This window comes from Carettochelys insculpta, chromosome 2 (genome assembly GCF_033958435.1).
Source record: "Carettochelys insculpta isolate YL-2023 chromosome 2, ASM3395843v1, whole genome shotgun sequence".
NCBI classification, from domain to species: domain Eukaryota; kingdom Metazoa; phylum Chordata; order Testudines; family Carettochelyidae; genus Carettochelys; species Carettochelys insculpta.
This window is the reverse complement of record NC_134138.1, coordinates 20,166,471-20,193,227: the sequence shown is the minus strand read 5'-3', so window position 1 is coordinate 20,193,227 and position 26,757 is coordinate 20,166,471. Positions and strand designations below refer to the sequence as shown.

Genomic DNA, 26,757 nt, shown 5'->3' with positions numbered 1-26,757 from the left:
GAACACCAATATTCTTCTCTTCAAACCTTTTATCATCCATGTCTCACATCCGTACAACATGCTGCTGAATACACACTTTTTCAAGATGCTCAGCTTCATTCTTAAGCTAATCACTTTGCTTTTCCAGATCTTATCTCTAATTTTCCAGTTGCCCACTGTGTTCGAACGTTCCATGTTCCAATGGATAGCATATGTTTTAGCTGTAGTTTTCTTTCAGTAGCCAACTTATTGGCCCAACCCCAATCACTTGAGTGGTTTCGCGGACCTTGTTTATCTGGGCAACGTCTGAGCCATCATCTTTTATCATATAGTTGTACTGACATCGGATTCAGTTTGTATTGTTGTTTGACAGTGAGCGCATTGACACATATCTGACCAACCGTCCTCCTTCATCCAGGCTTGGGACTGGCATGAAGCTCATAGGGGCTTCATGGCAGAGATAAGCCACCATTGCAGGTCATAAAGTAGCAAATGTTTAGGGAAATGTCCCACATATAAAGGGTAAAAATCCTGACCTCATGGGTATTAATACAAGTTTGGCACTGAAGTCGATGGGACCAGGGTTCCTGCCAGGGCTTTTAGGGACAAGACCACCAAAGGAGTAGCAACAGAATAACATCGAAAACTGAAGGGAAAAATATGTGGTTGTGAAGCCTCACTATAGTTGGAAGGAATCACTTCCCTCATTACCATCAAGTGAGGCATGTACGCCTCCTTTTACAATGGAAGGCTGACACAGGGCAGAACACATGCAGGTCTTCTGCTTATAGAACCTCTCCACTAAGGCTGTGTCTAGACTAGAACAATTTGTCAGCAGAATGGCTGTTTTGTCAACAAAACCTGCAGAGCATCCAGATTCCCAAAGGTGTTCTGTCTACAGTATGTCAGCAGAAGACAGTGCTTTTGTCAACAGCTGTTCCCCGCTCACCACTGTGGACAGAGATCTGTCGACAAAAAATGGTCTGGACGTTCTGGGGGGGGCCTTCTGTCGACAGAAAAGACCTCTGGGACACCAGGCAATCCTGTCGTCTGTACTTCTGGGTGACCATTTTGCCAATAGAGCACCCAGGCAGTCCGACCATTCTCTGTCAACAGAGTGGATCACTCTTTCAATCTGCTTGGCAGGCTGACTGCCACCTGTAGACAGAAGTTTTGTCACCAGTGATCTTCCGAACCAAGCTTCTGCCTACAAATCCCTGTAATCTAGACATAACCTAGTTATTGTACCACACAACTTCCTTGCATTCAAAACAGAGCAAAGTTTTGATGAGTAAATTGCAGACTGACTGTTAAAACAGGAACCTGGAAAAGAAATACTGAAATAATTTCAGAGCAATCACTATGATAGAAGTAAGATGTCGCAACAATACATTAGTAACAAATGTCTTTATGGTAAAAAAAAAAAACCTTAGTGGAAATTCTTTGTGTTTCTAGAGGAGCCTCAAAAGTGGTGGCATTTGAAAAACATTTTAGTTTTATTACATTGTGAACTGTTTACTTCAAGTTAATTCACATTTACAGAAGAATCAAATTAACGGAGTAAAGAGAGTCAGTAATTTTATAGCTTTATTTAAGTTTAAGCGTAATAAGAGAGCACTATCAGAAGTCTTCCGCAAATACTAAAACAAAACATTCACTCTCATGTATACTATGAGATTATAGGTCATAAATCAGAAAATGAGACAGTTTGAGTTAAAGCACAAACTAAAATCTTTGATTTTTAGGATGACTAAGAAAATATCTGATCACCTCTATTTTATTTTCACACGCACTTCAAAGTTAAATTAAAAAAAAAAAACTCTACCTTTCATGCAAGCTGCCACTAGTGAAAATTTCTTGTTTACCATTCCATGTCTACTGAGAGTTCTAAGAGACCAAGAATCGCAAAGCTCAGAATAAAGAGGAAAGAATAGCCTGTTCTGTTCTGTTTAAGACCCTGGCTTTAAAAAAATGCGCATATCCCTACTCATTCTGGAACCTCTGAGTAGTCCCACTGACTGACATTTCATGGTCTATTCTATATAAAGTGGAAAAAAATTTAACCCAATTTTAAATTTTAACTTTAACAGAGGTGTTAGCAAAAATCAGGCACCCACCAGAGGGGTCTTTACTGAAAAGCTGAACAAAACTTTACTGGATGCTTTCAAATAATCATGTGAGACAAGTGGAAATGGTCCTTAGGGCAGGTTTCCCTTTACTATAGTGTTCTATATCCTAACGTATTTAACCCGTTACCTAATCTGTAATTGTCTAGTGTCCGTAAGCATATAGAAAAGAGAATTTACAAAGATAACATAGAATATGTAGTGGTTGATTAGAGAACTCTCCATGCCCCTTCCCAACTGGCCATAGAGACTTAGCTATCTCTCCTGTGACGTGGATCTGGCTTTTCCCAGTGGATGAGGGGCAGCTCTCTTTATTCTTCTTAAAGCACTCCTCCCTGGACCTGCCTCCTCGCTGCTCTCTTCTGAGCTGGACGTTCTGGGGCCTACTCCAGTGGCACCTGAGGGCCTTTCTGCTATTCCAATCCGACACGAGGCTCTGTTCTCTTGGCATGCTTGCCTGCTGAGGAACTTCAAGCTTTCATTGAAAGAGGCGGCAGCCATACATTCAGCAGCTGTCCTGTCACAGGAACACAGGAGCTTCTCACACATGCTCCAGCCAATGCCTTAAAAGGGAAGTTGTAAAGATATAGAACATGAAAATAGTTTCATGGGCAAAGACCCACTTAGTCAGATGCATGAGACAAAGCAGGTCTTTGCGCACAAAAGCGTATGCTCCAATAAATCTGTTTTAGTCTATGAAGTGCCACGGGACTTCTTGTTTTTGCAAATACAGACTAACACGTCTACCCCTTTGATACTTGATCTAGTTGTGTGATTTTATAGTGATCTCAATGTGCTCACAGGGAGGGTCATAAACTTAATTCTCTGACCAAACTTACACTTTGGTTTATGATCTAAACATACAACTTCAGATCGTGAGCTTCCTTCTGGCTGGCACCCAAGTTTTTTAACTTGCTCCATGCAGCAGCGGTGGGAAAAACAGCACCTAAAGCAAAAAACAAATGTTTCCCTCTCTTAAAAGTAACACAGCTCCCCAGAGCACATACAATTTACAGTTATTTTGGCTATTCCATTTTTTATGAAACTCTTCTTTATGCCAAGTTGTGAAATAAAGCAAATTATCCAGTTATTACATCCTTTCTACTTCTCAGTCAGCCAGAGTCCCTTGCTTTTGTCTTTGTGACTGTGAACTCCTTGGAAGAGAAACACCCAGTGCTTCGCCATGATCCATGAGCACGTGTCACGCATGTTCCTCAGACCTTCCTCCTCTCCCTTTTTTTCCCCTGTTGTTACCTCCTTGCCCTGTCCCTTCCCTTGTTCTTCCATTTTGCTATCAACCCTCTTAACCCTTTTGCCTCCCAAATTTGAGATGTTAGCACTACATTTGTCTTCATCCCTTTGACTGCTATGCTTGAAAGGTCTAGTCTTTTCCCTAACATTTCTGTTTTAGCTATTCAAATAAACTCTTTGGAGCCAGAGCTCACACAATGGGTTCCAAATCTGGGGTGGGCCCTAAGCACCACTGTAATAAATATGATTAACTACAGACAGTGCTAACTAGCAGGTTGTTGCAAAGCCAGCACCTGTCCAGTACATCTGTGGGATAACCTCTTCCTTCTTGGCCACAGTAGCAACCGTACAATTCAAATTCCTGTGGGCATCGATCCGTTAAGCAGTACAGCATTTCTCCGAGATGGGGTAGCTCCTGCTTCACCTTTCCATTCCCTCTCATTTGCAGGAAGGTGAATCGGTCACAGACTATGAAGAGAGACACTTTGTTTAACAGGTAACATAGAGTTTGACACTGGACATTCTTCAGGGCAGAGACTGTGTCTTTTCTGACCTATTCAGACCACAAACTCTTTAAAATTCTAGCTTCATTTACGTAGGTTTTTGCCTTCCATAATCCATGTCTCTTCTCAGAACCTTATTGAGTCTGTTAATTATAGAGGAATGAGTGTGAATGTACTGATTAATTTTCATTAAAATGGCGAGTGACTTTATGGCTTGTGTGTATTTCCAAATACCACATACTTCATAAGATCTTTAGGAGACTTATGTAAGACCATAAGCTTTCTATCTGTGTTCATATAATACAATGGTGTCCCAGTCTATGACTAACACCCAAAGTCACAATGGAAAGAAGGATTCTTTCGAAGATGGGGTTTACTTTCGAAAGAATAGTGTCTACACTGGTTTTCTTCTTTCAAAAGAAGCTATTTTGAAATAAAAATATGCAAATGAGGCATCGGCTATGCAAATTTGTACTTCATTTACATTTTCAATTTACCTTATTTGCGTACCTCTTTCGAAAGAGGAATGAAAGTGTAGACACACCCTCATAGTCCCTGGCTTTGGGGCATTCCCATCACCATGCCTAACACACAAGGGAGATCCTGATGAGGTTTGCTGAAACCTGGGGTGTGCAGCGATGACAGCTCCCAACTTTCTTGGAGAACTCTTAACTCTGCACAGAGGTGCTGAAAATAAGACTGAGATGTAGAATCTAGGAGGACAACGGAGCTCTCAGGGAACAGAGGGAGGGTTTAAGAGGAAAAAGGTCCTTTTACTGCCTCTGATACTTGCAGGCAACAAAGTGTCATTTAGCCTGAAAGTTAAACTTGCGTAAAAATGAAAAGCAAGTGAAAATTCCTCCTCCAAGTCCAATTTTAACTGTGTTTTATTTTAAATTGTATAGAATGTTAGTCTAACCCCATTACAGATCGTTAAAACACCCCAGTGGAAGGTGTTCGAGAAATTATTATATCACTGCTGAGGTGCTTATAACCCTCAATAACACACACTGGCCATGCCTGCAACATTCTTATAACAGCCAGACCATTTGGAAACATACCTTTGCTTGACAACGTGGCCCATTTTTCATTAGATTTAACTGACAAAACCCCCATGTCTACCTTGTCTGACAGCTTCAGCGGGACCCCTCTCAGCGAGTGTCACTTCTGGGGACAGGGCAGAGGAAGCTGTGCTCTCTTCTGTTGGAAAGCTCGTCTCTGCAGATCACATGAGATACATGTTAATACGCACTCAAAAGATTTGCACAAAGGCAACAGGTTGTTTCCCTTGTTCCATTAGCAATAGTGTACCCACAAGCCTAGGCACTGGGCCAGCAATGTGACTGAAATCCTTTAAAATGTGTGCTGCTAGTGGCTGGACAAAGAGTTTTATTCCAAGCAGCATAGGCTGGCTGAGACTTTCATATGGCCCTGGTCTATCACCTCTGCTGATCTGTGCCCTGCATAGTGACAGGCTGTTGTGAGTAAGGCCAGTGTTGTCCTAGAACAAGGGTCTGCAACCTGTGGCTCCAGAGCCCTGTGTGGTTCTTTAAGGCTTGGGGTTTTTTTTGTGGCTCCCAATGCTATAATTGCAAAGTGAAAATAAAAAAAAATGAAAATAAAAACTGAAAAAAACCCTCCTGATTATTTTCAGTAAAAGGTAAAAGCACAAAAGAGAACAACTCATATCTAAATAGCAAAGAATACGTAATCTCGAATTGTTGGATGCCTCCCCCATTAATATGTGCAGTGCATTGTGGGATATGTTACTGTAGCAGTGTTTTGATCATGCTGCTAATAACATCATATTCACATGCTTTACGGCTCTTGAATTACTGAGTTTTTTTACCAAATTAAAAAAATATGGCTCTTCTTGCTATTTTGGTTGCTGACCCCTGTCCTAGAAGGTCCACATATCTAGGATAGTAATGGTGCCACTCCATGGCCTTGGGATATACTGGCCCCTGGATCACTGTGAATAAGATGAATAAATTGAAATAGAAAATGAACTTCATTTGTTGTACACTTACTTTGTTCCATTGTCCTTGTGGGATCATTTTCAGTGGATATCACGTCCAGTCCTGTTGAGTTAATACCTGCTGCTACTGCTGTGGTGGTTTTCCCCGCCAAAGTGAAAGCACCCTCTGTAACTTCTGATGGTCCCCTTACTACGAGATCACCTGCCTGCTCCCTCTGAACTGATGGACAGAAAAAGAAGAGCAGGGAGAAGTCTTAGCAGGATAACTACCAACAACATGCCCAATTACATGGTAAGTAAATTGGTCTCAATAGCAGGACAGAGTAATAATCCCAGAGAGAACTGGTTTAAACCACCTGTCATAGAAAGAACCCCCCGGTTCCCGCGCTTGTTCATTTCTTCACATCTTTTTTGTAGTTTACAGACGTGCTGGTTAAAGATGCTGAGAAGAGGAACCTGTGTGTTTTACAGATTAAAAAAATGCATGTCACACTTGGACAGTGGAGGATTTTCCTACGTAGTTAAATGTCATAAACAGGTGATTGGACAACCTGGTTGTTTCCAGAGAAAGTGAAGATCATAGTTGATTGGGCAACTTGGGTGTTTCCAGAGAAAGTTCAGAGGAAGTACATAATTCCTCTACACTTGATCCATCACACTACTCAAGTAGTTCAGTGATGTTGAACTGAATAGCGGCAGGGAAGATTGTGACATTGTTCTCACTCGGATTTGGTGGGTGAGTCAGGAGAACATGAAGAGACTGTGAAAGATAGGACACAAAGTAGTGGTGCCAGTCACTTACTTTCTATTGTATCTTCCCCGCATACACACTATTTTTGCTTCTGAAGCTCAGCAAGTTTTGCTGGAGCCTGGTAACCTTCGATGGGCCTTTGCCAAGGTTACCTACCTGCCTTACTTCAGAGTAGGCTCCCAGCTACTTTGAAGTAAAATGTCTGCACACAATAGCCCCTACTTCAAAGTAAGGGATCAAGTAATAATGCGGGGGGGGGTCGCACATCTGACTAGCCCTTCCAGGCTCACAGCCAACTGACCCCTTAAAAGGCTCCTTCCAACACCCCAACCCTGCATGCGCTCTAAGTTCTGCCTCACTAAGCTATTGATACATGACTTTGTGCCAGCCCTTTGTATCACAGGCCCTTTTGTGTTCTTTCCTTTTGATTGCCATCTCCCAGTCTCATGCCAGCAATGAGTGGTGAGACCGGCTGGTGCTGGAGGACTAGGATGACGAGCGGTGGCTGAGGCACTTTCTCATGACCCACCAGACATTCGAGGACCTCTGCCTTCAGCACCAGGACATCCTGATGTGGCCAGCACTCCCTGTGCGGAAGAGGGTGGCCATCGCACTCTGGAGGCTGGCCACCCCCAACAGCCACTGGTCTGTCAGCCACCAATTTGCAGTCATCAAGGCCTCTGTTGAGGCGGTGCTAATCGAGTTAAGTCTGGCCCCTACCATGGACCCACCCTGGGGAGGGGGCTACTGGGCAGGGGGAAGGGGGCCCCTGGTGGGCAGGAGGCAGGGGAGCCTCCCAGTCAAGTGTTCATGGACCTGTCTTCCTTCACCCCCTTGCAGGTCATCCAAGCCATCAACACGGTGCTTCTGTGACACATCCTCATCCTGGGGGACCTCAATGCTGTCCTCATTGAGTTCGTGGGCTTGGGCTTCCCCAGTTGTTTCGGAGCCCTAGACAGGACACACGTGGTGATTCAGGCTCCGGACCACAGTGGGGGGCACCTACATTAACAGGAAGGGGAACCACTCAGTGGTACTCCAGGCCCTGGTGGATACGAGGGGCCATTCCCTGGACTTGCGCGTGGGGTGGCTAGGCAGTCCTTATGACACCCGGGTGGTCCAGAATTTGTGGCTGGGACACTGGATGCAGGAGGGCGTGTCCCCCCCTTGGGAGCTCCCACTCGGGGACATCACAATGCCCCCATGCATCATGCCCAATGCCGTGTACCCGCTGCACTCTTGGCTCATGCAGCCCTATACCAGATACACCCCATGCCAGCCCAGGACACCTTCAAGTCACCTCAGCCATGCCAGGGCACAGTCGAGCAGGCATTTGGAAGGCTGGAGGGAGGTTTCACAGCCTCCTCACCAGGCTGGATGTTAGCCTCCCAAACATCCCTGTGGTCATCACTGCCTGCTGTGCCTTCCCCAGTCCTGGAGGGCAGTGGGATCCCTTTATCCAGGGCTGAGCCACAGACCCGGGGACCAGGTATGATCAGCCATCCGCTGCCTCGTGCTGCAAGGCCCAAAGGGATGGGGTCAGGATCCACAGGGCCTTGTGCCTGGCCTTCAGTCAGGACCTGCCCTGATCCTGCCAGCCAACTCCACACCACGCCCCCCGCCCACTTCCTCCCTCACGCTCCACCACCAAACACCTTCCCTCCTGTTCCCCCCATCACCACCCTCCCACCATGCACCAGGGACATGGGTTTAGGGTGCAAACAATAAACTTTACTTAGGGCAATAAATGTATTTGCAAAAACAAAACAGAGCAAAGTGTTAAGCTATTTACAGGAACAGACGGAACAGTCCACAGAGGGGAGGCCGGAGGCTAGGTGCAGAGGACTGAACTGGGGGTGGGTGGGCTGGGATGGGAGAAGAGTCAGTCACCCAGTGGCATGGGGGGCTGGTACCATGGGGAGCTATGGCTGGGGTAGGGATGCCACGGGCTCGACCTCAGCAGGGTGTGCATGGGGGGCCACTGGGGATGGGCCACGTGCGCCCACCTGGCCAGCATCCACCGAGCCAGCTTGACGTGGGCGGCCGTGAGTGGTCCACCGTGGTGGGCACCTTCGGTGGTGGCAGCTGCTGGAGAGGCTGCTGCAGGGGGGTAGCTGTGGGTCAGGCTTGTGAGGGGGTGGGAAGTTGGGCAAGGCGGGCGGCCAAGGCCTGGGTCGCAGCGTCCAGGCTGCCAGCCAGCCACACCCACACATCCCGTTCTATTGCCAGCCAGTCCCGGAGCACCCTGGTCATCTCCCGCACAACCATCCAGTTGGCATCTGCCTCCTTGTCCCTCCAGTGTCATCTCTGGGAGGCCCGGCCGCAGCAGGATGCAGGCTGGGGCAATGGGGCTGCCTCCTGGCCTCCTGCAGCTATGGCCCACTCCGGTGGGCTGTGGCTGCTTCTCAGAGATGGGCCTGTGGAGACAGAAGGAAACAGGGGATAGCCTGGTAGTGCTGGGTCCCAACCCCAGGGGGCTGGGGCCCATGCACCGCTGGCCCCCACCCTGCTCCTCTGCCGCCTGATGGCCCATGAGCTCTGTGGGATCCCAGGTGCCCAGAGGTTCCCACCTGGCGAGGGTCAGCATGTGTTCCCTCCCCCACATCCCCATTCATGTGGGCTATGGGGCTGTTCCATGGGGACACCCTCCCCATCCATTGTGACATCCCACTCACCCCATACCTACCAGCTGCGACCTGCTGGGGCTTGGGCAAGGCTCAGGTGAATGAGGCTCAGCTGGGTGTGTTGGAGGAGAGGGTGATGACGAGGGTCCTATCACTGGAGCCCTCATCATTGCCCTCGGTCTCGGTGAGCCGGTCTCCATGTGGGGAAGTGGTGGTGGCGGAGGGACCCGTCTCCTCGGCGCTGTCCGTTGGGAGGGTGGGACCAGCGGTGTCTACAAGATGATCCAAGGCGGCCACCTCGCTCGGCCCCAGGAGCCTGTGCAGCCCCTGGTGGTGGGGACAGTGCACAGGCCGTGCCCCCAACCGGCTGGCAGTGTCCTAAGTTCTGATGTAGGCCTGCCTCAGCCCCTTCACCGTTGTTCAGATGCTGTCCCTGGCACGGCTGAGGTGGCCTCGGGCAGCAATCATGCTGGCCAGCCAGTGAAAGGCCTCTTTGCGTTTCTCTGGCAGGTGCTGGTTTGCCGAAGGACCTCCTCCTCCACACACAGCGAGGAGGATCTTCAGCTCCACCTCGGTGCTGGAGGGCCCCCTCCTGGCACGGCCCTTGTCCGGGCACTGTGAGCCCTTGGACTTATCATCCAGGGGCCCCCAGGGGAGACAGAGAGGTTCCGGCATGCTGCCATAGTGGCCGAGGGTCTGGAGGTGGGCTGGTGCTTCGAGCAGGGGCAGTCCAAGGGAGAACTCGTGCTGCCCCTGCTTGTGGCACAGTCTCATCTTCCTGCCTGGGGTTGCCTGGGAGCTGCTTCCTTTAAGGCAGCCAGCAGGGACCACAGAGCCCTGCCTGGGCTGGCCAGCCTGTATCTGTCCTCGAGGAGAGGGCCACCTCCTTGGTGGACCCCTTACTTTGAAGTAGTGAGTGCAGGATGTCTACACACATCCTACTTCGAAGTTAAACTTACAAGTAAGGCACAACTCCTTTCCTGGGAATGGAGTAGTGGCCTGGAAGTTAGCCTCCCTTACTTCGAAGTTAACTTCAAAGTAAGAAAAAGTGTGTTTAGACACTCTGGCCGCGTCTACACGTGCACGCTACTTCGAAGTAGTGGCACCAACTTCGAAATAGTGCCCATCACGGCTACATGTGTTGGGCGCTATTTCGAAGTTGAAATCGACGTTAGGCGGCGAGATGTCGAAGTCACTAACCCCATGAGGGGATGGGAATAGCGCCCTACTTCGAAGTTGAACGTCGAAGTAGGGCACGTGTAGACGATCCGCATCCCGCAACATCGAAATAGCGGGGTCTGCCATGGCGGCCATCAGCTGAGGGGTTGAGACACGCTCTCTCTCCAGCCCCTGCGGGGCTCTATGGTCACCATGTGTAGCAGCCCTTAGCCCAGGGCTTGTGGCTGCTGCTGCGGCAGCTGGGGATCCATGCTGCATGCACAGGGTCTGCAACCAGTTGTCGGCTCTGTGGATCTTGTGTTGTTTAGTGCAAGTGTGTCTGGGAAGGGCCCTTTAAGGGAGCAGCTGGCTGTTGAGTCCGCCCTGTGACCCTGTCTGCAGCTGTTCGTGGCACCCTTATTTCGATGTGTGCTACTTTGGCGTGTAGACGTTCCCTCGCAGCGCCTATTTCGATGTGGTGCTGCCCAACGTCGAAGTTGAACGTCGACATTGCCAGCCCTGGAGGACGTGTAGACGTTATTCATCGAAATAGACTATTTCGATGTCGCTACATCTAAATAAGCTATTTTGATGTAGCGTGCACGTGTAGACGTAGCCTCTGCAGGCTACTTTGAAGTAGCTCCTTACTTCAAAGTTAACTGCAAAGTAAGTTTGTAGTGTAGACACAGCCATTCTGTGAAAGACAAAAAACTAAACAGCATTAAAATGGCGACATGCACAAGTCCGTGTTAACACTTGTAGTTTCAATGAGATTTTTAACTTGACTAGTTGTGCCAACACAAAAACACAACAAAAAACTACCCTAGGAAAGATGATTTTAAAATATAAAGACTGCGAAGGAGGTAACCCATAATATTCCTATAGCAAACGTTCCAAATGCCATTGTGTTGCCAAGTGTCCTGCTTTTGTCACAGAGCTGCAGGTTCATTCTCATCCCTGTAGTCTGGATTGTGACAGTATCTAGTCAAGTGGGGGAGGGGTAGTTCTGTGGTTTGAACATTAACCTGCTAAACCCAGGGTTGTGAGCTCAGGCCTTGAGGGGGCCCTTTAGAGATCTGAGGCAAGTAGATGGCCGGGGGGTGGGGAATGTCTGCCAAGGATACTGATAGGTCCTGTTTTGAGTGTAGGACGCTGGACTCAATTACCTCTTGAGGTCCCTTCCAACTCTATGAGATAGATAAGTATATCTCTAAGGTTAACTTACCTTTTAGTGTGGGAGCCATGAAGGAAGCAGATACACCTTCATCATCTCTTGTGATAACTAGGCAGGAAAGCAGAAACACTGCGGTAGCAATCCGTGTACGTATACGGATAGTAGTATGTGTCCCAGGGCTTTTATTGGAGATTCTCAAAGAACAACCCACCATTGTCATCAAGTCACAGATGAGGAACTGAGGCCCAGAGATGTTAAGGTGATGATCCTCAAAGAGATTTAGTCATTTGCTATGCACAGTGCTGCGCTGGCTAAACCCTGGGTGACCCACCCGCTAATGAACCCTTCAGCCCAGAGTGAGGTGCCTGGGCTCTCCTTAAAATGCATGGGTGAGTTAAGGCCTAAAAAAGGGAACCTCAGCAGGCAGTAAGCTGAGCTGGCAGCCCCCTAAGCTAACCAGAATGAAATACAAGGGAGAGGGATGGAGGTACCTATCTAGCTGAGCAGGTGCACCCAGAAGATAGATCAAAGATGGGTTCCTTGTACTGACCTCTTCCTTGAAATGAGGCATCTCAGGCAAGTCAGCTGTGCAGGTATCCCTGGCCCTACCAGCTGCAACCATCTTTCTCTGTCTCCTGCTCATACTCCATCCTTCCTGCATTTCCCAGTGAGCCAACATTTGTTTGGGTGTTTCGTGAGTTGTGTCTGGCCCTCCAAGCTGATGGGTCTGCCAAGTACCAGGTCTTAGGTAAGCTCAAAGCACGGCCACAGGGACAGGCCATGCTGGCAATGGAGGCATTTTCTTACCTGGTTGGAGAAGCCCACTGCAGAGCCTATGGCTGGAAGTAGGGCCTTAAGGCAAGCCTTATCAGCAGGGCAGGGTGTGTGTTGGGGGACAGGGAGCTACCAGAGTGCCAGCAGCTTTGCAAATGCTGGCCAACTGAAACTTTCCTTAATGCTGCACTATGCCCACAAGCACCACAAAGCCCCACCTGCCCGCTGCTTTGGGCATCCTCAGGCCCATGTCCCTGGACACAGCAGAAATAGCTACTGAAGCCCCCAAAAGTGAGTAAATCATTAGAAAACAAACCATAAGGAAGTGCAGACCTCGGTGAAAGGCAAAAGTGGTGAATGCCTGCCTTCGCACAAGGTACTGGGATTGGGTGGAAAATCACCCGTGGAGGTTTGTAGTCCCCCTTCTTGCAAAAACAATGAGAAGTCCTGTGGCACCTCATAGACTAACATGTTTTGGAGCATAAGCTTTCATGGGCAAAGCCCCACTCTGTCAGATAACAATGTGTTGGGTGAATAAAATGATAAATGTTTTTGATACCATTATAAAATACACCTGCTATGAGGCACTCCCAATATTTTTTTACATTACTACTGAGCCCCACAAACACCCCTCTGATGTATAACAGCACACCCATTTTACAGATGAGTAAACGTGATAAAGCCCAAGATGTCAAGTGTCCATCATTACTGGGCAGCTGGGTTGGATTCTTAATTGCTTGTCTACAGTTAAGCAGAAAAGTTAGTTACAGAGCTGCAAGTGGAGTCCACCCCTTCTTGTCTAACCATTGAGGAGCACTATCTTTGCATGCTAAAGACATCTTGTGAGGAGCGGGGGTGGGGGGGTTACTGGCTTTTTAATCATTTAGAAATGCTGATCTTAAATGACTCCAAATGTCAGCTACATATTTACACTGTGGTGCCAGTTAGCATTTGCTTCTGGGATATTCTGATGTAAGGAAGAACAGATGCACTCTAACAAAAGGCTTTTAGTGCTGGCTTGATGCCATTCCCATGTGGTCAAGGGGAAAACTACAATAGCTACTGATGGGCCAATGTGCAGTGCTTTTCAGAATCCCACCCTAGGATTTACTAGATACACTTTTCAGATATGTTACAATTCTGCAGTTTCCAGCTTTGTAAAAAACCTGAATAAAGATTTATATTTGCTGCAGCTATTTTTGGTCTTGTACTGATGTGCAAATTACATACACCTCATCAATATGCTTTTAAGAAGATCACTGCAGACGTGCAAGTACAAAAAAACTGCAACTCACCTTCTGCTTTGGGCGTTCTCCCCTGCGCGTTGCTGAGCCCTCTGGGAGTAACTGTCAATACACAGACCAAGACTGGAGTTGTCTGATCAGAAAAGTGAGCTGCATACTTTAAAGTGAAAGATGTCGTGTACCACCAGGGTAGGCCGGTGAACCGGTAATAATATCACTTACATGCTGCAGTGGGGGTTCTCAAGCTGGTATGGCTGGCTGCGGGTGGAGTACCTTTAAAAACAAAAGCCACGTAGTCTTGGCTTTACATTCACAGGCAACCTTGGGGTGTGGGACAGATGCATGCTTGATGTGATGGCTCGGAGTGACCGCGCCATACTTGGGATCGCAAGTCAGAAGAAGCACCTGGATTCTGCCAGGTGGAGATCAGGCAGCTGGAGACTGTATTTGTACCAGGAAAGCAGAGGCTGACTAGCCTGTCTTCACTGCCCAGCACTTCTTCCTCCTCCTAATCATAGAATCCTAGGGCCGGAAGAGACCTCAGGAGGTCATGGAGTCGAACCCCCTTCTCAAAGTAGAATCAATCCCAGCCAGGGCTTTATCAAGCTGGGACTTAAAAATATCTAGGGATGGAGAGTCCACCACCTCTCTCGGTAACACGTTCCAATGCTTCACCACCCTCCTGGTGAAATAGTTTTGCCCAATATCTAACCTAGACCTCCCCCACTGTAATTTGAGGCCATTGTTCCTCATTCTGTCATCTGTCACTTCTGAAAACAGCTGCTCTCCATCCTCTTGTAATCCCCCTTCAGGCAGTTGAAGGCTGCTGTCAAATCCTCCCTCACTCTTCTCTTCCATAGACTACATAAGCTTAAATCCCTCAACCTCTCCTCATACATCGTGCGCTCCAGCCCCCTAACCATTCATGTTGCCCTCTGCTGGACCCTCTCCAATGTGTCCGCATCCTTTTTGTAATGAAGGCCCCAGAATTGAACACATTATTCCAGACGTGGCCTCACCGGTGTTGAATAGAGGGGAATAATCACTCTGCTAGGTCTCGTGGCAGAGCTGCTATTAATGCAGCCCAGTATGCCATTAGCCTTCTTGGCTACAAGGGCAAACTGTGGACTTATGTCCAGCTTCTCATCCACCATAATGTCCAGGTCCTTTTCTGCAGAACTACTGCTTAGCCAGTCAGTCCCCAGCCTGTAGCAGCATTTGGGAGTCTTATGTGCTAAGTGCAGGACTCTGCACTTCTCCCTGATAACCCTTGTCAGATTTCTCTTGGCCCAATCCTCCAATAACAGAAGCAATAGCAGACCATGCACTGTTGTAGCCATACAAAGAAATCCAGTGGCCTGCATGCAATGTGGAAAATCCTTCAAAGTAGCAGCCTCTCCTCTCCCACACAAAGGAGGTGGCTGGCTTTGGAGAGCTACATTAATTTGCCTTTTTGTTTGTATTCCTCTAAGTTGAGCATTAGCTTTCACCTGCATTAGCTTTTGTGTTCCCTCTAACAGTGAAATCTTTTGGTCACCACCCTCACCACCTCTACCATCCTAAAGCAATGACTTCATGGTCAGTCAAATACTGATGTTCTTTCTAAGACAAGGCTCTCTGACTAGTTTCCTTAAGTAAGAACTAAAGAGAACAGCGACTTCACAATTGATCCTGGACATCACAATTACATATGCCACATTCCAGAGCATTGAAACAATTCAGGTGGGAACTGTCATTCTGTTGTGCTGTAAATGAAATATAAAAGTGATTCCTCCCAGCAGAAAGCACACACAAATCCAAAACACTATACTCAGGAACTTTAGTCTTGTGTTGGCTCACAGGCCCAATGGTAGGTTCTTTTATATTACTTTTGGTTAACTTGGAGCATATTTCAGTCTTTTGCCTAGATTACTTTATTGCACTCTTTCTGAAATTTCTGAAATGTTTCTTCAGACAAGTCAATGCACAAACCTTCTGCTGTGAAAGTAGTGGTCAGATGTGGTTCATCGCCTCTGTGGTAAAGAAGTGCTGCAAAAATAAAGGAGTTCTCATTTCAAAGTGGTGCAATAGCCATAAAAATGCAATCAACTGCACAGCAATTCAAGAGACATCAACTGAGTGGGACATGATCATGGATTGAACCTCTCTGATCTGGCAGCCTCACAATCTGACTAGTGCTGAATGAGAGAATTTTCCAGACTATGGGAGGTCAATATTGTTTAATAGGGTTATCAACACTTCCACTGTTTACTGGACTCTTTGACAGCATTTGGGGTAAATGTCAGCTGAATAACAGCGCAGAACCCTGAGAGCCAGGACTGGTGGTTGTAAATAAACTTTATGGAACCATGGGAAACTTGGCCACACCCATGAAGTGATTGTCCAGCTACCTAAAATCATGCCAGATTATGGATATTGCTAGATGAGAGAGTGCTGGACTAGAGAGGCTTGACAATCATTAGCAATATTGCTGCAACTGAAACCTGATTTATCACTTATAACTATTGCTTGTAATAATTGCTCAGTACTGACACTACCTTGAATTCAGTGCTGTACAATATGAAAAAAAAAAATCCAGGTCCTGCCCAACATTTGAAAACATTTACTGAAATGCTTTCATGATAATTATTCTTCAAGGCTCCAATTCCACAACATACACAAGAACATCATTACTTTTAACATATGCACATGCTTAAAATTAGACATTTGCTTTAAGTATATTGCTCAACCTAAGCTTAAGATGCTATGGTTAGGGATAGAAATGCTTGCATGTGAAAATGGCCCGAATCCCATCCTTTATCCTTGCTATTTATAGAACATGGGTGCGCACCTCTTTTAAAACAGTGGTGTTTGTACATGAACATTAAATACAAACATTCAGACTCTCTGAATGAGTCTTTAATTTTTGTTAATCGAACTATTGTTCTTCAGGTGGAAGCACAGAACTACCTCTTAAAACTATCAGCATTATGGGTAACATTTTCAAAAGCGCCTCTCAACAGGCATGTCTGCCCTGTAGTGCCCCTACTGGCTAAGCATGGCTCTGCAGCATCCTGCCTCAACTTGTCCTGCAGTTTTTTTTTTCTCAGAGATATTTATGTCCAATAACAAGCACCCTTCTTTGGGCCTGTTTATTAATATGAAATATACCCAAAGTAAACTCTTTTCCACTGAACTTTTCTATGGGACACAGCCCTCATTCCTCAATCTGTTTGGCTCCAAACTTTCCTCACCCTTATCAGCCTTTCCTAAACTTTTCTGAGTCAGGTTCCTTGGCTTGCGGTGGGCGGGGGGCACTTTCAACTGTTTCCTTTCTCCACTTTTCAGCAGCTGTCCTCATCTGTTATTTCCCCCTCTGTAAAACCCAGGTGCTTTTTCTTAAGCCATTCTGCATACCAGGCAACCCAATATGGGGCACTGGACCCCACTCCCTCTTAAAGGAGCCAATCACCACCCGAGAGCGACTCAGTGACTGAGAAGTCTGTGTTCCATTTGCAAAAGTGACTTAGAAACCTGCCTGAGTCACCTTTGAAAATGGGACTTAGGCTTCTTAGGCACATTTGGCAATATTCCCTGTTGTGTTTGAGCATCTTGTTACAGAGCTGCACAGGTATATAAAATCATGAATGGTGTGGAGAAAGTGAATACAGAAAAGTTATTTACTTGTTCCCATAATATAAGAACTAGAGGACACCAAATGAAATTAATGGGTAGCAGATTCAAAACTAATAAAAGAAAATTTTTCTTCACACAGCGCACAGTCAACCTGTGGAACTCCTTACCAGAGGATGCTGTGAAGGCCAGGACTCTAACAGAGTTTAAAAAAGAGCTTGATAAATATTTGGAGGTTAGGTCCAGAGATGGCTATTAGCAAGGGGTAAGGTATAGTGCCTAGCTTTTTGTCAAAGGCAGGAGATGGATGGCAGGAGACAAATCACTTGACCATTGTCTTCAGTTCACCTCCTCTGGGGCACCTGGCACTGGCTACTGTCAGCAGACAGGATACTGGGCTAGGTGGACCTTTGGTCTGATCCAGTATGGCCGTTCTTATGAAGACTCCCTCTGTTGCATGTGCACTAGCTTTTTGGCACTCAATAAGCCAAGATAAATGGAATAAGTTAAAGGCAAAGGATGACAGTTCTCAGGTCTTACCCTCTGTATGATGTGTTGTTGATCCTTTCATGCTAGTTGTTTCTGAGAAAAAGAAAGATTGTAGCTGATAAACTGTTAGGATTTTTTCCCCCAAAGCCTGAAACACCCAGTGCAGCATTATAGGAAGGCAACCAAATGAATGTCTGTGATGGGGGTGTCTGACCCACACTGGCATGAATGGGATTAATAAAGCCATAGGGAGGCTGTGCAGGAAGCAGCCAATAGGAGATAGGCTGTGAGGAACAGCCAATCAGCAATCCCTTATAAGAAGAGCTGTATTACTCCCTGGAGCTAAAGGCGGGAGACCTGGGTGTCTGGTAATCAGCAGGAAAAAGCTAGCACCCTGGACAGAGCAGAGCAGCTAGCAAGGACTGAGGGAGCTAGAGAAGAGCTCCTTCCCATCTGCTGTGATCTGAGAGCTGAAGCAATGGCAAAGAAGGTTCTGGGGCCACTAAGGAAGTAGCCAGACAATTAGCTGCAGCCTCCACTGAAGAGGTGGCAGGACAGTTGGAGGACAACACCATGAGGGAGCACAGATTTTATCATGGCTCAAGGGTTGTGTCATGAAGAGAATGTCATCTTTCTTGGAGTGATGAGGTCCCAGGAGCAGAAACAACAGTGGGAGAGGCACCAGTTGGGAGTGGGCTTATTGGCCTGCAGAGCTAATTCCCCAAGATGACCAGCAGGAGGCTCCAGCATGGTGAGTGGACCCCCCATCACAGTGGCCATCACATGAAAATATTTCCTCATTTATGAGGGCTCTGTGCCACAACAAATATTACTGAAAACCTCTGAAGACCAGTCGAGCTGGGACATCTCTAACCAGAGTGAAACTCAGCCTCTAGCGCAAATACTAAGCAACGCTCTTGGCAGAACAACTGTGCTGTTTAGCAGCCACCTCTGAGCTTCAGCGCATCTCTAAAACAAAATCTTTTGAATGAGTTTGGGGAATAGAATTTACTGAGAGGACTGTTTTGAGATCAAATCCTGGAGCCCTCTGATTCAGGTCTCATTAGAGGTGAATGTCCTGACTTCGATGACAACTTCCTGGCTTTTGGGCCTGTCACTGACCCTCCATTTCCCTGTCCCTGGAGTAGGCATGACGCTTGCCTGCTTTGCAGGGTGCTGGGAGGAGTAACTCTCCCAATAGCATAAAGTAGTTAGTATTGGTAAAGTACTTGACAGAGATAAAAAAGGCCAGCTAAGTGTTGGCATAGCAACCACTAGGTACGATAAAGTTCCTGGTGTCTCGCCAAGACACTTGTATGTGCACACAGAGGGTGCTGAGCCCTTTTGGAAACCTGGCCACTTTATTTAGGTGTACGTCCATGTGCTCAACCTGACTGAGAAGCTGCCCTGCTAGATCAAACCCAGCCAGGGGCTGGAGTGCGCCAAAGCTGCCACCATCTCAGCACCTGTTCAGTGATGTATTTGAAAAGAGTTTGGGGATCTCAGTCCAAATCCCACTAGACAAGTGTCCCCAGTAGTGAAATTATATCCCAGATTGGCAGCCTTAGGAGGGACAGATTAAATAAATGGCAATGGAAAGGAACTCCCCTCTCATCCTGACATTACCCTACCCCTGGCCAGGCCAGGAAGTGGGCATATAGGTGGAGCAGAGTGGGGAAGCTTGTCTCCCTTCTCATCCATGACTTGTGAGCAAAGAGAAGAGTTCAGCCTTCAAGGCTGTCAACCTGGTGCCACTCACACTCAAATTTGCTCTGTAGGTCTGGCCGTCTCATCGAATCACCTGAACTAATCCTCAGCCTCCTGCTGTTGTTAGCATTCACTCAGTCACAGTCAATGGTAACAATTCATGAAACAGAACAGGGCAAACATTGATGCCATCTGTGGTATAAGAAACCAAGACACCAGCAGCAGTACTGTTCTCCTTGGATCCAGTTTGGTGCCCTTTCTGCTGATGGAAAGATTCCCAGTGACTTGAATGGTCAGTAGATCAAGCCCTTTATTATTACCTGTAACCAGAGCTGGACAGAAGGAGACATCCAGGCCGTTCAAAGATGAGTTAATGTGTGAATTGACAAAACACTCAATAGCAGCTTTGTCGCAACTGCAGAGAAACTGTTCACAAGGATCCCCAGATTCTGGAGTAAAAACAAAAATCCAGACAAAGTACCATTGAAATATCTGTTTCCACTATCTGCCTTTGCTTCTCAGGGTTTCCATCGACAGCTCCATTTCATTTTGGAGAACATAAACCTATGGTCTATTTCTGCATGCACCAAAATAAAAAAAAACAAATAAAAGCTCAGCATTCACAAAACAGTAAGATTGAATTATCCTAGGGAAATCCAGGGTTAAGTTTAGAGTAAATGTTGTTTTCTGTACTAGCACTGGTCATTGCCAGCTAATTGTAGTTCTTGGTGCAGCTCTCATTGCATTTATGGCAGGGATATTATTACAAAACATGCTTTGCATTAGAGTACAGGCTGCTAGACAATTTCCATCACAACTTTCTGTTTTCCCACACTGATAGCTTTGTGACAAATCCACCTTTGAGAAGAATATTCATTACCATTCTCACACTCCCAACAAGGACAATACTGTTTTTTTCCCCCAGTTTGAGAAAAATATCTTTAGCATTTTCAAGTAAAGTGGGATAGAGGAAAATGCTTTCCCCCTTCAAATGTGCCTTTGTGTTTTTTTAAGGTAGCACTAAAGCAAAAGCAGCTGTGATTTGATACTAGGAAGGCTTGTGGGATCTGAGTGTTCAGCTAGGCTTAATCCAGAGTGACGCTATTATGAATCAACCGCTAGAGTCACTCTGGATTAAGCCTGGCTACTCGACATTTCTACTCGTATAACCAGCCCAAACTCTGACCCAGGTCTTTACAGGGGACTAGTACTTGGTGGGAAGTGTAAACATCATGGCAACGTCTGCTCAGATTTTACCAGACCTCCCCTAATAAAGTCACCTCCCAGCCTCGCTTTCTCTACACACCTTGACAGGTGCAGCGGTTGTGGCTCATCTGCATGCTTTGCAAAGATATCCCATGGTTGCTAATTTCAGGGAAGCCCCAATATTATCAGGTTTGGGATTCCTGGCTCACTTCACACAAGGCTCATCAGCACTTTTAACATCATGCCAATCAGCCCTGGAATCAGCTGGTGTATTGTATTTATGGTGGACATGGAAAGCAGTTGGTTGTTTGGCAGTAGATGGACAGGGACTTGAGGGATGGAAGGGAATTATTTGTGGTTAAGCAAAAGGAATGATGCAGCAAGGATGCTGAATGACTGAAGGCCTTATTTCGCTGCTCGGTATGGTTTGTAGTGGGAGCTATGCAACACTCCCTTCAAGTGAAATTAATCTTCTGTTGTGGAACTGGAAAGTGGGAGCCAGCACACAGAGTCACACGCAATGTCCTATTTCTTCTGACTCTGCAGTGTCTTGGTCTAAATAACCACTTTAAAGTTACCTTCCAGACTCCTGGATCAGTCCTGCCTGATGATAAGCTGGAAAGCCTCTAGAAGGTGCCTGACTTTTGCTTTGGTGATAGTTTAATACAGCATTCATAGAATCCTAGGGCTGGAAGGGACCTCAGGAGTTCATAGAATCCTAGGGCTGGAAGGGACCTCAGGAGGCCCAAAGCAGGATCAACCCCAACTAAATCATCCCAGCCAGGACTTTGTCATGACTTAGAAAGCTCTAGGGATAGAGATTCCATCCAGCTTTCCCAAGGAGTATATTCCAGTTTATGTTGTGGGACAGACTACCAAGTACTTATCAAACAACAACCATGATGAGCCCCAATGCAGCACACTGGCACTGTTGAGACACACTAATAGTTATTGCCAGGACTTACCATGGCTGAGGTAAGTGCTTCATGACTAAAAGCGATGCTTTAGTGCAGCCATAAATTATTGGGCATGACACTGGAGTCACTAGGAGGACATTTATGGCCTGTGCTATGCAGGCAGTTGGAATAGATCAGGAGTCTCAAACTCATGGTTCATGTGCCACCATGGCTCATGCTGAGAGTCCTGGTAGCATGGGAGAGAGATGTCCTTACCACCCACCCTGCATCTCCCAAGCTCTATCCCTTCCTGCCATCATCCTGCCTTCTCCTCCCATTGCATCCCAATCCCCTGGGGGGAAGTGGCCTTGGGGATTACTGGGGAGGCCTGGTGAGGGGTGGCAGCAAAGGTCAGGGTCCCCCATACTGCCTGCACCTGCTTCTGCCCTGTACCAGGCCCCCTGGGAATCCTTGAAGCCATGTCCCTTGGAGGTCTTGGGGTGCCATGGGAGAAAAGGGAAGAGCAGCGGCAAGAAAGGACAGGGCTTGGGGGGATGTGGTACAGACACCTTTCTCCCAGGCCACCAGAACTCTCAGGCTGAGCACCTCACAATCTTTAAATACGATGAAACCAATAGCTCAGCTTTTCAGCAAGTCAAACAGGGCTTCAAAACCGAAGTCATTCCATATTCTTGGGCAGGCAGTGACTTTTATGATTTACACAGCAGAACCAAATGATGCTAAATGGCCTCCAAGTAGAACATGTCTGACCTCAGGAACCCCTAGCACCAAGTTTCCTATCAAATTGTTGTCGCAGTTCCAGCTATAATCCAGACAGCCATAAGACAGAACCTGAAGGGAACTCAAGGGGTCATCCAGTCCATACCTCCATGCTGAAGCTGTCATGAGTGATTTCTGCATGTCTATACATGGCTCTCAGTACTTTACCTGGAATTATTATAAATCATTTGTATTATCACAGCCCTGAGGAGCCTGCCATGGACTAGGACCCTGATGCACTCAGTTCTGTACAAATACAATAGCAGCTGCCCTTTCTCCTGATCAGTACAAAGCCCTGGAACCAGCCAGCAATCCCTGTTTAACCTTACCGCAGGTAATGTTTTTAGTCAGACAGCTGATGTCTGTAGAAATCTTTGCAGGGTCCCACGAACACTCCAGCTCCACAGCTTCTTCATAACATTTGCGGTGCTGGAAACAGCACCTTAGAAACAAAACATAAGAACATAAGAATGGCCAAACTGGGTCAGACCAAAGGTCCATCCAGCCCAGTGCCGACAGTGGCCAGTGTCAGGTGCCCCAGAGGGGGTGGACCGAAGACAACGATCAAATGATTTGTCTCCTGCCATCCATCTCCAGCCTCTGACAATCAGAGGCCAGGGACACCATTTCTACCCTTGGCTAATAGCCTTTTATGGATCTAACATCCATGAATTTATCTAGCTCTTTCTTAAATTCTGTTATAGTCCTAGCCTTTGCAGTCTCCTCTGGCAAGGAGTTCCACAGGTTAACTATCCACTAAGTGAAGAAGAACTTTCTTTTATTAGTTTTAAACCTGCTACCCATTAATTTAATTTGGTGTTCTCTTGGTCTTGTATTATGGGCACAAGTAAATAACTTCTTATTCACCCTCTCCACACCTGTCATAATTTTATATACCTCTATCATGTCCCCCCTCAGCCTCCTCTTTTCTAAACTGAAAAGTCCCAGTCTTTTTAGTCTCTCCTCATATAGGACCTGTTCCAAGCCCCTAATCAAAGAAACAAAGAAAAAGAAAAAACAAAGAAAAATTACAACTAGCAGAATATTCACTTCACTTCCTGACTCCCCTGTGGGCGGGTGATATGCTGGGCAGCAAGTGGTCGTACAGGATGCTTGAGGAGAAGGGTCCCTTTTTTCTGAGGAGTTTGTCAGTAATGAGCATTCATCCCTCTGGACCCCAGCAGATGGATGTGTGGTTCTTCTTCCCCTCGTGGCTAACTAACATGAGTAAGCAGGGTGCCATGAGAATCCGTCTGCCTCTCTGCCCCTTACTGCAGCCCCCTTGTACTGTGTTGGTAAGGCACAAAGGCTGTTTCTACACATGCCACTTTCTCCTAATAAACAGCCTGAAAAATGCTAATGAGACACATATGTAAATTTCTGGTGCCTCATTAGCATAAGGTCACATGACTTAACTCCAAAATGGCATGTAGAAGCGTGACCCCGGGGGGAGGGGTCTTCCACATGGAAGGCCTTCTTCCAAGGGGCCAAGCTGCTACATGCTGTTTTGGAGTCTGGAAGAGCATCTTCCAGACTCCAAATCACATGACCTTATGCTAATGAGGCACTGGGAATTTACATACATACCTCATTAGCATATTTCAAGCTGTTTATTAGCATGCCACTTTCGGAGAAAGTGGCATGTGTAGAAACAGCCAAAGAGTCTCTGTCAGGCACAGAGCTGGTTCCTGAGTTCCTGTCCCAAAGAGTATGTTAGGGCCAACTGGAGACCATTCTATAGCCTAGATGTTCGCTGGGTCACGACAGCTCAGCGCTGGGGATTAGAACCAAACCCCGGCTGCCTCAGCTCTTTCAGGGAAGTGCAAACTTCTTTCCCTCTGTCCTGAGACATGGCACCAGGTCCTGTGTTTGGATACGTCTAATTTCCTTTGTTTGACTAGGAAATCATAGAATCCTAGGGCTGAAAGGGACCTTGCAGGTCATTTAGTACAGCCTCCTGATGTCACTAAACTGCTCTGCGTGTTGGCTCCTCTGTGTGTTACAAGGAGGTAATATGATCTTTCGGCCATGGGTATTTGGAAGAATTATTAAGGCTGTAACGTGAATGCCATGTCCTCCTTCACAGGTGTGGAATAGGCTGAGAAGCACGTTGTTGGCCTATGGCCATAGATGGTTGTACCCTGTGAGCAGTTAGTTTCAATCTGCCTCACTGTGGGTGTGTTCCATTGCCCCGGATGTCCTGGGAAGGCAATGACAATCTACAGCTGATGATGACATCATGGCGCTTGGCAGCAAAGCAAGGAGGAGGGCTCCTAACGTGGCTGTGCAAAGAATGTTTGTCTTGGTACAAAAGATTTAGCTGAGGCTTGTCTACACTACTGTGGGCCCTCAGCCTAAGTTACACAACTTCAGCTATGGGAATAACATAGCTGAAGTCAACATCCTTAGGGCTGCTTACAGCTGAGGCTACTATTGCCTGCTTATGCTTCTCAGTTTGGTGAAGTACCAGAGTCAATGGGAAGGCACTTCGGGATCAATTTATCATGTCTATTCTGGACGTGATAAATTGACCCCTGCTGGGTCAATCACTGATGAGTCCGCTGATCCAGCAGATAATGAAACTATGCTCCTGTGCTATGAGGCTCCCAGGGGTTGCTTCTGAACAGAGCTTTCCTACTAAAATGTGTCCACACTGGGTGGACTGAACCCAATCTCAAGGATCTTCTCTACCAAACAGGAGCAATTGACAGGTGTTTTGTGTATTACAGCCTAACTCTAAAAGGCGCAGAGGTCAAAAGAAAACATCTGTTCTAAAAAACATTGAGCATCCGTTGTATCCACTCCCTGGTAGCCATCTGCTGTCTCTGCTGGAGCCTTTCCATGTTGGGACTGTACCAGACACACTGAAGTTGTACCAGGGGGATATTAACCAAATATGGGTCTGACAACATTGCATGGGAAACCCTTGATGTAATCAGCTTGACAAGCAAAATTGTATCCACTTTCCAATATTCAGCGACAGCCTGTGATCTCCAAGATGAACTGCCTGTTACAGCAACAGGCTGAGGAAATCCTCCTGGGAGGCTCTTGGCAACGTTAGGAAAGCAGCCTATGTACAAACAAACCCACTACATTGGGTACAGAGTCCTGCCTTGCAGACTGACACCATCAAAGGCGCAGGCTGGTACAATGAAAGACCAATGGAAAATGGGGTAAAACTAGAGCAGCATTAGTGCTTTCTGGGACACCAATAGTTTTGGTCTTTTCTTTCACTCTTCCTAGTGGGGTTGTCTGCACATGCAACACATAAGGGGTTTTCTGGTTAGTGTCAGAGAAGAGGATGCTAGTGGAGGATGGTTTTGTTTTGTGGCTGAGACGCAGGACTAAGGTACGGCTCAGCAAATCACTTAACTGCGTGCTTGATATTAAGTGCTTGCTGGACTGAGGCCATTGAGAAGTGTTTTTTATGCCTTTCTCCGCCAGAGGCAGCCTGAAGAACCCTTTGCCTGACACTGAGGCCTAGATTCACAAAGGTACTTAAGTGCGGCAGTGCCGAGCATCACAGGCTCACACTGTGACTCCCAGCAGCACTGAAGCCTGCTGCAGACCCGGGGGCAAAATAGGCGGGGTGCCCAGCCTCCCATCCTTGGAAGGTGTGGGGCCAAGCACGGAAGGGGCGGAACTTAGAGCAATCAACCCTGTGCCTTCCCCACAAGCCCTCAGAGCTATGTGCAGAGCGGCAGCCCAGCATTCTGCAGCATTTCAAAGGGGCCCAGAGCTCCAGCCACTGCTGCTGCTACTACTTCGGCAGTGGCAGCCGTTGGTGCCCCCCCTTCCTGCCCTCTTGTTGGTGGGCCTGGCAACTCCCAAAGTCTGAGCTTAGTGCCCAGGTTTCCTGCACCATGAACGAGCAGGGATAGGCATGTAGACTGCCAGGCTGCTGCTGTGGGAGGCAGGGAGTGCAAGGGGGCAGTTGCACTAGAGCCCAGAGCTGTGGCTGAGCCCGGGGCCCCTTTGAGCGGCTGCCAGAGCGCTGCTGTACACACCTCTGAGGGCCAGCGAGGAGGGGCAGCACTGCAGCCCAGCTGTGCTGAGGGCTGAATGCCCCAGGCTGTGGCCCTTCTGCACAAGCCACTCCCTTTCTGGGGGCATGGACCTGGGTCCCCCCACCCCTCGCCTTGCCTTGGGGCCTGCAGTGTCTGTCAGCCCCGCTGTACACTGCAATTTATAAATGCCAACACAGGCAGGAGCAGCCTGACCTAGCCAATGAGAGGGTCGGTGTGCTAAGCCCCACCCCCATCAGAGTCCAGGCCACTTAGGCACCTAAATCGGGGAGTTAGGCCAGGTCTGCACTAGGCCAAAAAGTCAAGCCAAAAGAACCAATTCCCCTTGCGACAATTGCATAGCTGGAATCGATGTATCATAGATCGATTTTTTCTGGCCGTCCCCACAGCAGGAGTCCAAAGGAAGAAACTCTCCCATGGCTCTCCCTTACTCCCTGCAACGAGGAGTACCAGGGTCAGCTGTAGAGCCCTGATGGTTCT

The 26,757-nt window shown here is 47.4% G+C and overlaps 1 protein-coding gene across 1 annotated transcript in view; it reads right to left on the bottom strand.

Annotated features, from left to right (window-relative positions):
• Window positions 1–1,570: 1,570 nt before the first annotated feature.
• LOC142008421 (otoconin-90-like) overlaps window positions 1,571–26,757 on the bottom strand; it is a 100,075-nt gene continuing 74,888 nt past the window's right edge. Inside the window, exons 17-28 of the mRNA XM_074985613.1 lie at window positions 22,582–22,694; window positions 19,691–19,819; window positions 17,715–17,756; window positions 15,534–15,590; window positions 13,785–13,835; window positions 13,614–13,664; window positions 11,596–11,652; window positions 5,890–6,057; window positions 4,982–5,077; window positions 3,650–3,824; window positions 2,945–3,051; window positions 1,571–2,668 (exon numbers count right to left, since the gene is read on the bottom strand). Of these exons, the coding sequence (XP_074841714.1) occupies window positions 2,361–2,668; window positions 2,945–3,051; window positions 3,650–3,824; window positions 4,982–5,077; window positions 5,890–6,057; window positions 11,596–11,652; window positions 13,614–13,664; window positions 13,785–13,835; window positions 15,534–15,590; window positions 17,715–17,756; window positions 19,691–19,819; window positions 22,582–22,694 (1,354 nt within the window). The 3' untranslated portion in view covers window positions 1,571–2,360. The remainder of the gene's footprint in view (window positions 2,669–2,944; window positions 3,052–3,649; window positions 3,825–4,981; window positions 5,078–5,889; window positions 6,058–11,595; window positions 11,653–13,613; window positions 13,665–13,784; window positions 13,836–15,533; window positions 15,591–17,714; window positions 17,757–19,690; window positions 19,820–22,581; window positions 22,695–26,757) is intronic.